The sequence below is a fragment of the Musca domestica genome, unplaced genomic scaffold (genome assembly GCF_030504385.1).
Source record: "Musca domestica strain aabys unplaced genomic scaffold, Musca_domestica.polishedcontigs.V.1.1 18, whole genome shotgun sequence".
In the NCBI taxonomy this organism is placed as follows: domain Eukaryota; kingdom Metazoa; phylum Arthropoda; class Insecta; order Diptera; family Muscidae; genus Musca; species Musca domestica.
Window position 1 is genome coordinate 4,918,789 of NW_026712238.1, and position 17,577 is coordinate 4,936,365.

At 35.9% G+C, this 17,577-nt stretch overlaps 1 protein-coding gene across 1 annotated transcript in view; it reads right to left on the reverse strand.

Moving 5' to 3' along the window:
• The window catches only part of LOC101890697 (sushi, von Willebrand factor type A, EGF and pentraxin domain-containing protein 1), an 89,804-nt gene that overhangs the window by 7,993 nt on the left and 64,234 nt on the right, over window positions 1-17,577 (reverse strand). The window contains exons 2-4 of the mRNA XM_020034777.2: window positions 12,894-13,631; window positions 9,662-9,814; window positions 4,536-4,685 (exon numbers count right to left, since the gene is read on the reverse strand). Of these exons, the coding sequence (XP_019890336.1) occupies window positions 4,536-4,685; window positions 9,662-9,814; window positions 12,894-13,631 (1,041 nt within the window). The remainder of the gene's footprint in view (window positions 1-4,535; window positions 4,686-9,661; window positions 9,815-12,893; window positions 13,632-17,577) is intronic.

The following is a 17,577-nucleotide window of genomic DNA, read 5'->3' on the forward strand; positions in this document are numbered from 1 at the left end:
TTTGGGAATCAATAACTTCTGCATAGACTTTTTAGGTGTTGTTATACCCTATACCCCATAAAGCCCATAAAGTTTGTAATACCTCGACATATTGTTCCAATATCCATCAATCTATATATAGATCTTCCTAACTCTCTGAGCTGAGTCGATTTAGCTATGTGTGTCCGTCCGTCTGCCCATATTAAATTGTAATCATGCACGAAGTTAGGTTTGGGGAGATGACCGCTCTAAAGGGATTATCATAGACCGATCGACGCGAAATTTTGTACGTGATTAGAGTTTAGCATAGGCTAGAAGCTTACCACTGTGGATAAGCATCGGATAATATTTAGCGTTCGAAATGGACAACAAATTTTGTTTGAAAAATACCGAAATTTTAATTCATCCCCAAAATTACATGTTGACGAATTTGAAGTATTGTGAAAAGCTAACGCACCCAAAACGAGCCAATTTTTGGTGCGGATTTTGGTCCAGATGCATTTTTGGTCCATTTTTCTTCGAAAATGAGCAAGGAGTGGCCACAAAATTTTTTGTTCAGAAGAATTGAGAGAACGATATTTGGTTTCAACAGGACGGCGATACGTACTATAAAGCCGAAACTACACTCGATTTAAAATAAAAATAATTGACGGAACCTATATATACAGGGTGAGATGAAAAAACTGCAAACAACTTCAGACTGCTATCATTTCTAAGACACTCGTCCGACAGCTGTTAAAATTATTACAGTGACAGCTCATTATATTGTTTACAAGAGTACACAGGAATTATGGCGAGAATTTCCAGAAAAAAAGCTATTCGTGATGGAATTCAAGCGTGATTTTTTTTATTTGGCTGGAAAACCACACGTGGCTATCGTTAAAGCACTCCAGCATTTAAATGTGAATAAATCGATTGTGTCTCGTACCATCTCTCGTTACCGTGATACTGGTAGCGTAGCCCGACGTCAAGGAAGTGGACGGAAGAAAACAGCAACATCAGCAGAAATGGTTCGAAAAGTAAAGAAGCGACTTGATCGAAACCCGCATCGCAGTAGACGAAAAATGGCTCGTGAGCTGAACATATCGCAATATTTCATTCGGCAAGTATTGAAAAATGAGTTCGGGGTAAAGCCATTGAAATACCGAAAAGTGCAAGAACTTACACTGCAACAGAAAGGAAATAGACTCAAAAGAGCTAAAGAGTTGCTTCGCTTAGCGGAAAGTGATGAACTGCCGAATTTGATTTTCTCCGATGAGAAAACATTTGTTGTCCAGCAACGTGTTTACTTGCCAAAGAGGTCAGCTGAAAATGTGCACCTTCGGTTGGCCACCAGAACTCAAGCGTGGGCCATGGTGATGGTATGGGCCGCCATAACAGCCGATGGTCGCTCTTCGCTCGTATTAATCGACCGTGGCATTAGAATAAATGCTGAATATTATCGCGAAAATATTCTGAAGTGTGTATTAAAGCACGCAAACATTTTGGCTACAGACCTTGGGCATTCCAACAGTACTCAGCACGCGCCACCCAAGAATGATTACAAAATGAGGTTCCACGCTTCGTTTCCAGCGCACAATGGCCACCAAAATCTCCGGATACCAATTCGTTAGACTGCTGTGTCTGGAGTATTTTGGAAAGCAAGGTTGGCACTAAAAAATTCCAAAGTTTCGATCACCTCAAACAAGCGCTTCGCTAAGAATGGGCCAAAATACCGAATACAAAATACAGAACAACATTCGGGCTGCGTGTGACGTTTTCATTGGCTGTTTGAAGGCAATAATTCGTGTCAAAGGCGACCGATCAGAACAAATCTAAACTTATTCTAAAATTTGATGCTATTTTCGAAATTTTTTGCTTTCATTGAATAAAATGTACAAAAAAAAACTAAAAATTATGTTTGTAGTACACATTTCAAAAACCTTCTCTTTATCACAAACCTACCACAAAAAACGACCCCAATTCAAAATTTAAAAATTTCAACTTCATCCGTTCAGCTTAAACCAAACTGCCACAAACACTTAGTACCCATTTCCAAAACTACCTTCATATATCAAACTTTCAAGTTTTAGCTCTCTCCGTTCACATAATTCTAAATTGTACTATTTTAGAAGTTTAGTAACCTTTCTGAACTTTTCGTAAACTTAAAGTTCATATTTCGAAAAACCCTTTCATACATTTATACTGCACTCCAACATTTCAATTTTCAGAAATGTATTTCATTCCGGTTGTCCAAAACAAAATATTAAATTTTTAGTACGTTTTAGTACGTTTTGTACCCATTTATTACGAATTCCCAAAACCTCAGGCTTAGCAGACGCCTACACACCAAGGGTCCAATTTTTTTAGTTAGGGATATAAGTCCACAATATGTGGTGTGAAAAGGGTTCAAGACTCCATCCAAAACTTGTTGATTAAATCCACGATATGGAATGTAAAAAAGGAGTACTGTCAAAAAAATTCGATAAAGAACTTGATTTTAGATGTGGGTGGAAAGCAGAGCTTCTGATAAAATATTGTCGATATAATACAACAATTTCAGTTGTGAATAGTAAGCAAGTGGATGGGGAGCAAGACTTCGATAGTAGGGAATACCAGGTTTCTGGCAAAAATATTTGGCATGAGTCAACGATGTAAAACAGACTTTTGAGAAAAATTGCAAAAGATGAATTTTTCCTAAGAATGTTTTATAAAAGTACACAATTTGAGACTAGTACACTATTTAAAATAAGGAAAGTTTCACATAAAAAGTAAGGTTTCAATAAAAAAGCTTTATTATTTGAATGGGATATTGGCTAGTAGGAATATCTGAATATAATAGCGAGAAAATTTTGTAAAGTCCGGCTATAGTTCCAATATTATTTTGCTACCAACTACATTTTTATACTCTCCACCTTGGAAAGGAAGGTATATCAACTTTGTCATTCCGTTTGTAACATCTCTAAATATTCGACGTAGACACCACAAACTATATAAATATTCATAATCAGCACAAAATTCAAGGTCGATTTAACGATGACTGTCTGTCTGTTGAAATCACGATACAGCCCACATTATTTGACGAAGAGCTTCAAAATTTGGCGGAACAATTTGTATTGTGTCTAGGATGGTTGGTATTGAAAATAGAATATATCGGTCAACGTTTTGGAATAGCCCTCCCGGTACCTCCCAATATTCGGTATTTTTATGATTTTTGCCACATTTTTCACGAATTTGACTAAAAATTGGTATTTGTATGTCATAATCGGTTCTAGCTTGTGTGGCTGAACAGGTTATAGCGGGTTCTAGCTTCGGTGGCGAAACATTGTATGTGTAGGTCCATGTTTGGTATAGCCTCCATATAACGGTACCTACCGATTTTCGGTATTTTGATAATGTTTGCCACATATTTTAACGGATTTGCCCATACAATGTTTCGTGTTTTCTTCGGATTCCATAAATTCGTTCAGCAATGTCTTCTTAAGCGTATCATATTTCCCATTCGCTGGAGGATTCTCCAAAACATGGCTCACATGGCTTAGGATGTTGCTTTCCATGGACCCAACTAGCGTGTGGAACTTCGTTTCGTCGGAAGAAATTCCTGCTGTTACGAATTGAGATTCCAATTGAATAAACCACAGCCTTGGATTTTGTCGCCAAAATGGTGGAACACGTAAAGCAGCACGGGATATTTAGATTGTATTGTTTCGGTTGTCATGTTTGAAATTTGTTATTTTCTTTCGTTCGGGGTAACCAATGTAGTATGGATACAAGTGTTCTTTTTTATTTCAAATTCAATACTAAATTTTATTTTATGAAAATATTTTTGTTGACATTTTATACGAAGGTATAATTCTTAGCCTACTTGATGCTTATTATATTTTATAAGCACAGTTTATTTTATACTGAGTGCCACCACACCCCCATACGACGGTACATCCCGATATTCAATACTTTCATGATTTTTGCCACATTTTTCCAAAAATTGATATTTGTTCTAGCCCTATGGCAGAACATTGAATATTTAGTCCTATAGCGCACGTATAACGATATTCACCCATATTCGGTATTTTGATAATCCTAGTCACATTTACTCACATAATTGTTGCAAATTTGGTATCTTAAAAGATTTAATAGATGACAATCCTAGATGTATAAAATTGTCTATAGAGGTTCCCGTTTTGGTATACCCCACGCAACGGCCTGCCTCCCTTTAGGGTTTTTTGATAAGTTTAACTACATTATCCAAACGGTCTCACTGGTATATAAAGTTTAAAGTGAAACACGCGTGAATTCAGGTACTTCTATATATATTCTATATATTCTAAGGTGGACGGCATTAAAAGTTCGGTCCAGCCGAACTTAATGTTTTTTACTTGTTTTCATTTGTAGTTGCTAATATTTATAGTAAATCTCCTCTTAAACTTATTTAAACTAAATGGCCAAACAACTTTCAAAAAATCGTTTAATCAAAACGTTAGTTTTTTTCTATTCTCCCACAACCCGTTGTCTAACCACTCTCATTATGGAATTCTTTTCACACTATACCGAAACCGAAACTAAAAAAAACCACTTACCATGCTGGCATATAAAATGTAAATAATCCAGATTGCAGCCTACATCATTCCACAGCCAATTGCGACCGCCATCCAATACCACGCAATTTTGTTCGCCGTTGTAGTTGTTCGGTTGATCTTTGCCCCAAGCTGGTTTCTGTACTATTTCACCTGCAAAACAAAGAAGGAATTCAGAAAAAATAAAAATCAAAAAGAAACGAAAAATAGTGTGATTCAGACAACTGAATAAATGGTCATAATCAAGGTTAAATTAAAAGCCAAAAAATAAATGAATTTCAAGTCTATAGACATGCGTTTCTTGAATTCATAACGGCTAATCAATGTAAACAATAATTAGAAATAATTTTTTTTTTTTGGTAAAAAAAAAACAGTAATGAATGGAAATATAATAAACAAAAAAAAAATAATAACTTTCGTTTTTCAACACAATATCTGTTAAATGGGAAACCTTTATTGAAAAAAAAAAAAAAACATTGAGAAAGGCATATAAGGTGCTGTTGAACGTGTATCGGCGTGTGCACAAATAGCTATCGTACACTTTTTTTTTTTTGATAATTTATTACGCTAATTATAAATACTTGCTGGGAATATTAGTTATGGTAGAAGTTGTTTGTTAGAAATTCCCAAAGTAACAACTGAAATGGCATTTCTAGCCTCCAGCAATGCCCATGGCCCAGCTCATGCTTCCAATTTAGCTGTCCTTATTGCCGGCATGTATATCATTAACACTCTAAGTAATATTTTTCTTGCCAATAAAGGTTCAAATGTGGCTGTTTGACGATTGCTATGGAGATCTCCTTGAAAGGCCCCAATAAGTAATTAAGAATTTTTTTCTCTGTACATTTTAACGAATAGAAATAAATTAATATTTTTCGGAGGTCATAAAAGTGAACCATATGGGGCCATAAAAGTGTACCATCTGATATTCGGAAATTTAAAATTTTTTAATAAAAATTCGGTGCAGATGAATTTTAATTAAGATATATCGAAAATTACGGCTTGAGTAGTAAAATAATATTTTGAATTTTTACGAGTATATGGATCTTCCTATCTCGCCAAGCTGTCATTCTAGCTATGTATGTCCGTCCGTCCGCCTGTCCATGTGGACCGATCCACACGAAATTTTGCATGGGCGTGGGGTTAGTGTCAGAATAAAAGCCTATTGCCTTTGGAGATGATCGCATATTATTTAGGGTTAGAAATGGACTAAAAAAAATTGTAGTTGCTCCACAGGTCGCAATTATAGAACAATCGACGTGGAAGTTAGCATGGGGCTAGAGCTTAAAGCTGGGGTGAAGCTTTCCAATTTGGATGGTCATCGGTTAATATTTAGAGGGTGAAATAAACCATAATATTTATGTTAAATAAAAGTCAAATTTTCCATTAAACCGCGATTTTGTCAAACCGGCCTGTCTTTCCTGTAGTTGGGACTCCCTTTATAAGTGAGCTCTTCTTATACCTGAAAATATGTTTATTCAAATCAAATTCGAAATATTTTATTATATACTGAATTCGGTCACATATGCCAAAATTCATCATTTTGGGGTGATATTGCACATTTGGTACACGAGAGACCTGAAATCGGATGAAATTATATATGGGAGCTATATCCAATTCTGAACCGACTTTGACAAATTTTGATATCTGAACCCCTATTAGACAGGATTCGGTAGAATGTGCCAAAATAGAGGCTATGCAGGCTTATATTACGCAATAAACGTGAAATCGGAATTATATATATTTCGAAGCTATATCTATATTTGGACCGGTTAAACAAATTTCAATAGGGTGCATCATTAGGCCAAACAAATCACAATCGAACTAAAAATGCGACCTTTGAATCGACTCAGAATGTAGTTCTATGGAGATCATCAAGAGGAACTGTCGGTGTTTTTATACCCTCCACATACTATACATATATTCTTGATCAGCGTAAAATTCTAAGACGATTTAGCCATGTCCGTCTGTCTGTCTGTGTGTCTGTCTGTCTGTCCGTCTGTCTGTCTGTTGTAATCACGCTATCTTTCGAACAAATTGAGATAGAAGGCTAAAATTTTGCACACATGTATATTTTCCCAGTAGGCAGGTTAAGTACGTAAATGGGCCATGTAGGTCCAAGTTATTATATAGCCCCCATATAACGGTACCTCCCGATATTCGGTATTTTGATGATTTTAGCGACATTATTCACCGGAATTATTTCAATTTTGGTATTTGAAGTTCGTAATGGATACTAAAGCCTATGACAGAAAATTATCTGTGCAGGTCCACGTCTTCATATAGCCCCCATATAACGGTACCCCCGATATTCGGTATTTTGATGATTTTAGCGACATTATTTACCGGAATCGTTTCAAATTTGGTATTTGAAGTTCGTAATGGATACTTCATCCAAAGTCAAAAAATGAGACATGTAGGTCCACGTCTTCATATAGCCCCCATATAACGGTACCCCCAATATTCGGTATTTTAATGATTTTAGCGACATTATTTACAGGGATTGTTTCAAATTTCGCATGTGAAGTTCGTAATGGATACTTCAGCCCATGCCAGAAAATTGTCTGTACAGGTCCACGTCTTCGTATAGCCCCCATATAACGGTACCCCCCACGTTCGGCATTTAAATATTGTAATAATTTATGACAAAAGTTGCCTATGCAGGCCCACGTCGTCGTATAAGCATTCGGTATTTTTAAGATTTTAACAGAATTTTTAACGGTTTTTTTTTGGAAATTGCCAAATTTGTACCAAATTGTGGAGGGTATTAAAAGTTCGGCCCGGCCGAACTTACAGCTTTTTTACTTGTTATACCCTACAACACTATGTGTTTGAGGTACTATAAGTTTGATTGGGCCAAAAATTATGTAACACCTCGAAATATTGGTTTCCCACATAGGAAAGTATATATGGATCTTTCTATCTCGCCAAGCTGAGTCTATATGGATATGTATGTCCGTCCGTCTCTCCATGTTAATTTGTAATCACTCTCCAGGTTTCAATTATGGCCCTATCCTCACGAAATTGAAAATGGAGGTGGAGTTAGGTTTAAAATATAAGCCCATTGCTTTTGGAGATCGCAAATTATTTAGGGGTTGAAATGAGCCAAAAAATCTGATTTTGCTGTTGCTTTACCGGCCACAATTATTAACCAATCGAGGCGGAATTTTGCATGGAGTTTTAGTTCAAGGCTGGGCAGAAGCTAATCAATTTAAATAGTAATCGGACAGTATTTAGCGGGTAAAATAAACCATAAGTTTTATGTCAAAAAATACGAAAATGCCCACTGAACAGCGAATAGTTTGAATTCCGTCAAAACACAAATATATTTAAAGGTCACTCCTGATTATTATAATGATGCCAAGATATCGGATAAATCGCAAAATAAGTACAATATATATGTAAATGAAATAGATCTTAGTTATTCTCCTTATAAGTCAAGAACCAGTGGACAGATTTTCACAATTCTCATCAATTCGGATCGCATAAAAATACAACAATAAAAAAGTTAATATTTTTTTATTTTTTGTCACATTTTTATCGCATGCGATTTTTTTATATTTGACTTAAAATTCTTAATTTTACATTTTCTAAAGTTTTTGTACACTATATGTTTAGGGTATTATATAAAGGTCACAATAATCGTCTGATCCTCACGAAATTTCGCATGGGTGTAGTGTAACAAATGCCCAAAAACCGAAGGGTAACATCTGGACAGGGCTCTTTGACATTATTTCAAAAACGAAATTTTCCAAAGTGGATTTGGATATAAGGAGGCTTTCAACATATTGTAGTATTGTAGGGTATCACGTGATCGGCCCCGCACCTATTATAGCCTTTGACCACTTGCTAAAATTTCACGTGTTTCACATTCTTGCATGGTTTGAATCGATTTTATTCTCGAAATAATGTCACATCGTTATTTTGGTTTTTGACAGGAGCCATGACAGGTGTCATGTCCAATGGGATTTTAAAACAATAACTGAAAATGTATATTTCTGTATTTATGTCTATATCTCAGATATCTCACTATATATGTCAACGAAACAAACATCAATATAGAGGTCGGTGGCTACTACCGATGAGTATGTGATTTTAGATGGAAGTGACTTTTATCATCAAAAATGGATGGAATGGATGGAAATGACTTTTGTAAACAAAAATTTTGAAATTATTCTCAGTAAAGTTATAATCAATATCACCCATCAAATATTATCCAGCGACCATCCACAATTCTATGATCCTGCCATGTCTGTTTTAAACTCTAACCCCATGCAAAATTCGCATCGACTTCTCTATAATTGTAAACAGGAAAAAAATTTTTTTTAGGTCCAGAAAAAATAGTCTTTTATGCTATCCCTAACCCTGACGCCGTGTAAAATTTCGTGAGAATCGGACCATAATTGTGTGCCGTCGTTTGATTTTAATGTAACATGGAAAGGCGAAATAACGAACATACATAGCTAGATCCACTCATCTCGGTGATATGGTAGATCTATTTAAGGTGTTACAAACTTTTTGTTGCAATAAACTTTTACTTTTTGACCCACCTCTTTCGCACGTTTTTTTTTCTACCAAAACGAAATAGTGTGGAACCTTTGGGTTAAAGTTGAGCATTGAATAGAAATTTCTATGAACACGCACGCATGTTCCGATCACCGCTTAAAATTAAGAGTCATGACAAACTAATTGATTGGTGTTTAGCTACATTTTCATTAAATTATTAATTTGTCATGACTCATGACCTATCTGAATAAAAGCACACTGCCTCAAAGCTACAAACCTTAAACAGCGTAAAATACACTACACACTTTCTTTTCATTTCACCAAAGAAATAAAAAAAAGTATTTTTAGAATGCCAAATTTAAAACAAAAACGAAGAGATAGCTCTGTTGTTGTTGACGCCATTTTAAATACGGAATATTTTCAATGCCCTGTGTTATTTACCTGTCTACAAAAACATCACTTAAATTTTCCGGTTTTTTTAAGGTGTAAAAAACGAAATTTTAATATCTACCTTAATATTATTTTTACTAAGTTTTTATTGAATTTTCAGCATGTTGTATACAGATTTTATGTACTCATACACATGAAAACGAATGCAATAAGTGTGGTCATCGTGTACTCACCATTTACCCACTTCCAGGTGCGTGAAGTAATGCCGGGTTCTTTTTGTGCACCTATCCAAACGAGCTGCGTTTTCAGTTCCGATTTGCGTCTTTCCAACTCTGAGAGTATGTAATCGTTTGCAGCTCCACGGAAATCGTGCACCAAATCACCACCTATAAATAAGAAAAGTGATACAAATTAATACGAAAATTCTTAAACTTCGAAATACAACAAAAATTCGTGATGTAGATTTCTTTTGTGGAACAAGTTTAAAATGCTTACACTGTTTCTTTCATTTAAGCTGCGAATCATGATTTTGTCAGCTTATCATGGAATATGAATCTTATCATAGCAATTTTGAATGTTTAATTTAATAAAAAAGACTTAAAAAAATTAATTGAGAAATGCATTATGTATAGCATTTACCTGCGAGGACAAATATTATGAACTAGTGTCAAGACAATATCTCATTTTTTATGGATTGTTTTCGAATGTATGAACAATTAACCTTGATTTCTGTGAACTATGCAACCTGTTATATCTCTGTTCCATTATTTGTTATAAATATTATTAAAATTGTGAAGAAACTTTAATTTTAAATACTTTTAGTTATATTTAATGTTATATGTGGCATAAGGTGCCATATAAGTGAGAATGTTAACTGAGGTTAACCTAAGCTCAAAATTACTTGATTTAGTTTAATTTTTTTATGAATTGACCAAGTTATTAGCAATAAAAACGGGACAATTGCTTGAATTCTGCGCTATACTATATATATTCCTGATCAGCATAAAATGCTAAGACGATTTTGCCCTGTCCGTCCTTCCGGCTGTCGTTCGTCCGTCTATTGTAAACACGCTAGAGTCAAAACGAATAAAGATAGGGAGTTAAAGTTTTGCAAAAATCTGTCTTTTGTCTGTAGTCAGGTCAGGTTCAAAGATGGGCTATATCAGACCACGATATCATTACCCCCAAAAACGGTACCCCCCGATATTCGGTATTTTGATGATTGTAGCCAATTTTTTATATTGTCTGAAAAACCACAAAAGTAGTTCCTTCTGAGCACTTTACCTCCTGGAAGAGTATTGTCTATATAGGTCCACGACATCGTGTATCCCCCATTTAACGGTACCTCCCTGTATTCGGTATTTTGATAGTTTTAGCTACACTTTTCAATGGAATTGCCTATAAATCCATTTTAGAATTTTTTCTAAGAACTTTACCCTCTGGAAAAGATATGTCTATATAGGTTCACGATATCGTATAGGCAACATACTACTGTACCCCTCAAAATTCGGTATTTTGACGATCTTAGGAACATAATTCACCTGAGTTGTTTTCAATTTCGTATTTAGAATTCGTAATGGCTACTACATCCTATGACAAAAATTGTGTATGCAGGCCCACGTCTTCGTATAGCCTCCATGTAACGGAACCTCCCAATATTGGGTATTTTGATTATTTTACCGACATTATTCACCGGAGATGTTTCAAATTTCATATTTAGAGTTTATACAGGACTTCGTATAAACTCCATAAATCAGGAAATCCCTATATTCGGTATTTTGACAATTTCAGGTACAAAATTCCCCGAAATTGTTTGAAATTTCGTATTTGAAAATTTCTAATGTCCGTCCGTCCGTCTGTCTGTCCGTCTGTCCATGTATTTTCGTAAACAAAATGCAGGTCGCATTAATTATTCGATTGAGATGAAATTTTCTAAATAACATTTGTTTGATTCAAGGACGAAATTGGTGAAAATCGGTCCAAATTTAGATATGGCTCCCGTATATATCTTCATCCGATTTTAGGTTTCTTGTGCTCCAAATGGCTACTATCAGTCCAAATGGTGTGAATTTTGACACTTCAAACCGAATTTAGTATAGAAATAAGTACTTCAAATTTGGTGCACGATACAAGAATAATATTTGGTACCAGATATCAGATGCAGCCAAGAAATAGCTGTTTTCAATTTTATGAAGATCGGCTCAGATTTGGATGTAGCCTCCATATATATCATTATTCGATTACAGGTTTATTGTGCACCAACTAGCTAATATTAGCCCAAATGGAGTGAATTTTCGAAATTCAACCGTGTTTAGCATAGAAGGAAGAATTTCAAATTTGCTTCCATATACATATATGTTTCATCCGATTTAGTTTTTAAATCTCCAACTTTCGGAATATGCTACCGTAATGATATTTTGTTCCAGATATGTCATAAAGATCAGAAATTGCAATATAAACCTTCCTTTTACGAGAGTTCTACTAAATATGCATAGTGGTGTAGGGTATCATATAGTTGGCCCCGCCCGACTTTTCAGCCTTCCTTATTGGTTTTACATATGTATTGTTCCTATTTTGCTATACATCCGATATCTTGGCTATCAGCATCGCTGTAATGGTCAGAAGTAACCTTTTAATGTATTTGTGATTTGGCCTGGATTAAAAATACCCGCTAAATACTTTCAGATGATCGTCCAAATTAATGACTCCATGCAAAATTCCGTCGATTGGTTTACAATTGTAGGCAGTAGACCAACAGCAAAATCAGGAATTTGTTTTATTTTTCGTCCATTTTAACCTCTAAGTATTTAGCGATCATCTCCAAAAATAGCCTTCTATTCTGACCGTAACCCCACCTCCATTTTCAATTTCGTGAGATTCGGGCGTAATTAAAAAAGACTTTTAGTTTTATGTAATTCTTTGTTTCCACTTCTATTGAGCTTACGATCTCGTCACTTGGGTAATTTTTTTTTGTCATAGGAGTTATTTTTAAAATAACCCCTGGGAAGAATATCCCACACTAAAAACAAGGGAAATGATGAGGATTGGTGGCTCCTTCCGAAACCTATGTAGTCCCAGTCTTACCCCCTAGTGAACATTACCATCATTCTCCAATAAAAAAAAGTTGTTTTTAGAAAACAACAATAATGGGATTGAACCTGACCATTTTGCAACAACAAAATACTATGGTATCCCGAACAAACATGCCAACAGTCCAAATTAACATGAACAAACGGACGGACATTCATAGCTAGACTGATTCAGCTCGTCGAGATAGGAAGATCCATATATGGATTCCTATGTAGAGGACCAGTATTTCGAGGTGTTACATAGTTTTTGGTCCAATCAAACTTATAATACCCCTAACACATAGTGTTGTAGGGTATAAAAATTTAAAAATTGAAAGAGGTTTTTCTAGAAGCTATTTTAGGTGGTTTAAAACACCCATCTACGAATGGAACTCACCTGTAACTTTGCATGTCTGTTGGGCCTTTTCGAAATTTTCTCCCTTGGTAACATGGAATTCATAGCATGTCTTCGAAAAAGTGGTCAGCACAGTATCAACACCCAGTTTCGAACTTAAACAACGATCGACGGAAAATTCATCATTGGTGAATACCTCAACTTCACACAAACTCAGACTGCCTTCAACACCGACCAATTGAATTGCAACATATTGACCAACAAGAGGACGGGCACAAGTAAATGTCTTCGTTATGCCTTCATCCAGAGTACCGGGATACCAGGCACACAATGGATTACGCTGCAAATCGGCACTACTGTTGCCCACACGAATTTCTAAATCTTGCAAGGGTTGATGGCCGCAACAGCCTCGTGTGGTTATGCGCACTACACGCACCGCTTGGGGTGTCAACAAATCTACACGCCACCAGGGTGATGGTTCCTTTTGTGTCTCCGAACACTGTTGGCCATCGGGATTTTTATTTCCCGGTTCACCGTCATTGGCATAGTGGGCCGGACCAGCCCGGGTATATGAACTTTGATTGACCGGTTTGCGATAGGCCACATTGCTGCCACAAAATGGCAACTCCTTTTCCCAGCCAGTGCGTGAATCGCATTTTATTGTCGGAGAACCAAATAGTTCATAGCCAGGATCACATTCATATTTGGCCTCCAGAATTGCAGTGCCATCCGAAACGGTTTGTACCTTGGCATTCAGGGGAACGGCAGGGGGTCCACAAACTAGAATTAAACACAAAATAAAATGAGGTTAGTTTTTTTGTTAACAAATTTAAGAACATAAATCTGACTTTTTAAGAACTTTACAATGCTCTGACTTAGTGGTGCTAATTAAAGAGAATTACCCAACTTATATTTTTAGCACTGTCATAGTTTTTTGGAAAACATTTTAAAATGGTACAAATATGGTATTATTTTCACACTGTTCGATTGTCTATTGTTGTCACAGGGGTTATTGAACCTACTCGGTTCATTTACCCAGTCGCTGTCTAAAAGGTAAGCATCATCTGTCGCTACTCTTTGTGCCGTTTAAGCGAACATCGATCCATATTTGTACATCAAAGTTTCTACTACTACAACAACAACATCAGCAGCAGTCAAAAGCTATGATTATGGGCCACACATAAATTAATTCACAATTGAATCTACAGCCAAGACGAGCTTAACGGAAAACCATTGCTCGTCGTTGTCGTCGCATTCGCTCTGAAATGTTGACATAATTTTCACAAAATAACCCACATACGAATGCCGCCGATTTTACAGAATAGCATTCTATTCCGCCGTGTCTGCAGAGACTCATAAACCGCTCTGACAAAATAAATCTTAGGTTAATGACTTGAGATCAACCGTTATTTATGAGAACATGCGGATATTCATTTTTTTCGTTTTGTTTATTTTGATGGAAAACAAATTGAATTAAACTGTACGTGGGGGTTTAATTTCAGTCGGAAATAAATCCCGTTGTTTGACATAAAGATAAAGAGAGCAAATTTTTTATGATAGGATGCCGCAATAGGTTAGAATAAGATACCATTTAATTACACTGTGCAACATAATGTAGCTTGAGGTTTGAATTTTGATTAAAATCCAGTATGACTTCACGAACAATGGAACTAAAAAAGAGTGTCGAAAAATGCCAACTGGCCCATATAACATTTCCTAAGTTTTTGGGTTACCTTTACAAAAAAACGTAATGGTGTGGAACTGAATTTTTTGAAAAGAAAAAAACCTAAAACACGAATACAAAATTCTTATAGTCTAAACTATATGGCTACAGAGGATACATATCATAATACCCTAAAACACTATGTCTTGGTAGTATCATACGTTTGATTGGGCCAAAAATTATGTAGCACCTCGAAATATTGGTTTCCCACGTAGAAAAGTATATATGGATCTTCCTATCTCGCCGAGCTGAGTTGATCTAGCTATGTATGTCCGTCCGTCCGTCTGTCCATGTTAATTTGTAATCACTCTACAGGTCGCAATTATGGCCCAATCTTCACGAATTTCAGAATGGAGGTGGGGTTAAGGTCAGAGTAGAACCCTATTTCTTTTGGGGATGATCACATTATATATAAGGGTAGAAGTGTTCCGATTTTGATGGTCCTCGGCTACTATTTATGGGTTGAAATAGACCATAACATGTGTGTTAAATAAAAGTCAAATTTTCCATTAGACCGCGAATATTTTTAATCCCGGCGAAATCTCATATAGACGAAAAGATCAATTCTGACCATTACGCTGATGCCGAAAATAAATATAACGGATATACAGGGTGTGATGAAAAAACTGCAATCAACTTCAACTGCTGTCAATTCTAAGCCACTCGTCCGACAGCTGTTAAAATTATTCCAGTGACAGCTGACAGCTCACAGCTGGTGAGAAATTTCCAGAAAAAAAGTTATTCGTGATGGAATTTAAGCGTGATGGTGTGATTTCTTTATATTTGCCTGGAAAACCACAAGTGACTATCGTTAGAGCACTCCAGCATTTAAATGTGAATAAATCCTTTGTTTCTCGTACTATCACTCGTTACCGTGAGACTGGTAGCGTAGCCCGACGTCAAGGAAGTGGATGGAAGAAAATGGCAACATCAGCAAAAATGGTTCGAAAAGTAAAGAAGTGACTTAATCAAAATCCGCATTACAGTGGCGGAAAAATTGCTCGTGGGCTGAACATATCGCAATATTCCATTCGACAAATATTGAAAAATGAGCTCAGGGTAAAGCCATTGAAATTCCAAAGAGTGCAAGAACTTACACCGCAACGGAAAGAAAATAGACTCAAAAGAGCTAAAGAGTTGCTCTGTTTGGCCGAAAGTGGTGAACTGCCGAATTTGGCTTTCTCCGATGAGAAAACTTTCGTTGTCCAGCAGTTTTTAAACAAACAAGATGAACTTGCCAAAGAGGTCAGCTGAAAATGTGCACTTTCGGTTGGCCACCAGAACTCAAGCGCCGGCCATGATGATGGTGTGGGCCGCCATAACAGGTGACGGTCGCTCTTCGTTCGTATTAATCGGCCTTAGCATCAGAACAAATGCCGAATATTATCGCTAGAATATTCTGGAGGGTGTATTAAAGCCTTGGGCATGCATACATTTTGGCCGCAGACCTTGGACATTCCAACAGGTCTCAGCACCATCGCATTCAGCACGCGCCACCGAAGAATGGTTACAAAATAAGGTTCCTCGCTTCATTTCCAGCGCACAATGGCCAGCAAAATCTCCGGATACCAATTCGTTGGACTGTTGTGTCTGGAGTATCTTGGAAAGCATGGTTGGCACTAAAAAATACCAAAATGTAGATCACCACTTTTCCGGGAATGAGCCGAAATACCGCAGAGCAATATTCGGGCAGCGTGTGACGGTTTCATTGGCCGTTTGAAGGCCATATTTCGTGCCAAAGGTAACGAATTCGAACAAATCTAAACTTATTGTAAAATTTGATGCTATTTCCCAAATTTTTTGGTTTCATTCAATAAAATTAAAAAAAATGTAAAAATTATGTATAGGTCCTGGTTTTAGTACAACCCTAATATAAGGATATAATCTGTTTTTAGTTATTCCCAGGGTTTTGGTTACACTTGAAATCAATTTGGCTTAATATTTGTATTTTGGTTTTTTTGGAGGTAAAAACTCTTCGAAAAAAAGTACGGCATCAAATTATGACTTTTGATATTTGCCAGTACCTATAATAGAATTTCATAACAAGTGAATTTTTAGAATATTTATATTTGCTATCATCCGATTTAAAGGGCGTTTTCAAACATATTTTGAAAATAGGACGAAAATTACCCCTTTGGTGACTCGCTGAGAGTTATTTTTTTAACAAAAATAAACCTCATATTATGTCTGTAATATTTCCGAAGACGCTATTTATTTTAAATGTAAAAAATCGAGGAATCTCAGTCCGAACATTTCAAAAGATTGGGGAATTGCCCAATCTTCTTTGAAATAATTTGCGATGTAAACCTTCAATACACGTCGATTCTAGTTTTAGCTGATGGACATGCTGGATTTTTATAATTAATTATTTATTGTGTTGCACAGTGTTATTCTTCTTTTTCCACAATTGCCCCATTGTTCCAACCATTTTTGCCCCCCTTGACTAAAATCTAAACCTAAATTTCATGCAACTGCAAATTATTCTCGATAGTTCTATTCTGTTAGGCCTATGATGAAAAATTCTTCAACATTATTTTTTAATCCTGAGAAAAAAAGAACAATTTTACGTAGACAGCAACATTGAGGTATGCTGACACCAAAGAATGTTAAGCTAACAACAATTTTCTGTTGTTGCCATTGTTAAAGTTAAATCTCATAGTTTGAACAATTGTTTCTTTCTTTTCATGTGAACTCATTAAATACGGCTAAACGTACACGTTTTAATTTTTCGCAGAAATTTGCTTGTTTCATTGTGTTGGTATATAACTATGTAAAATGTTATTTTAATTTCAATTATTTTATACATTAAATACCCACCCATACACATACAATATAAGTACAAATGGATTGTTTGTTCTTTTGGATATTTGATGCGTATTTCTTATAATTGCTTTAACACATTTCCCTTTAATTATCATTCAGCTACATTCTAAATGTTGAAAATTCACGTGAGACTCTCTGGAGATAATTTGAGTTTAATTAAGTATATGATTACACTGTGCA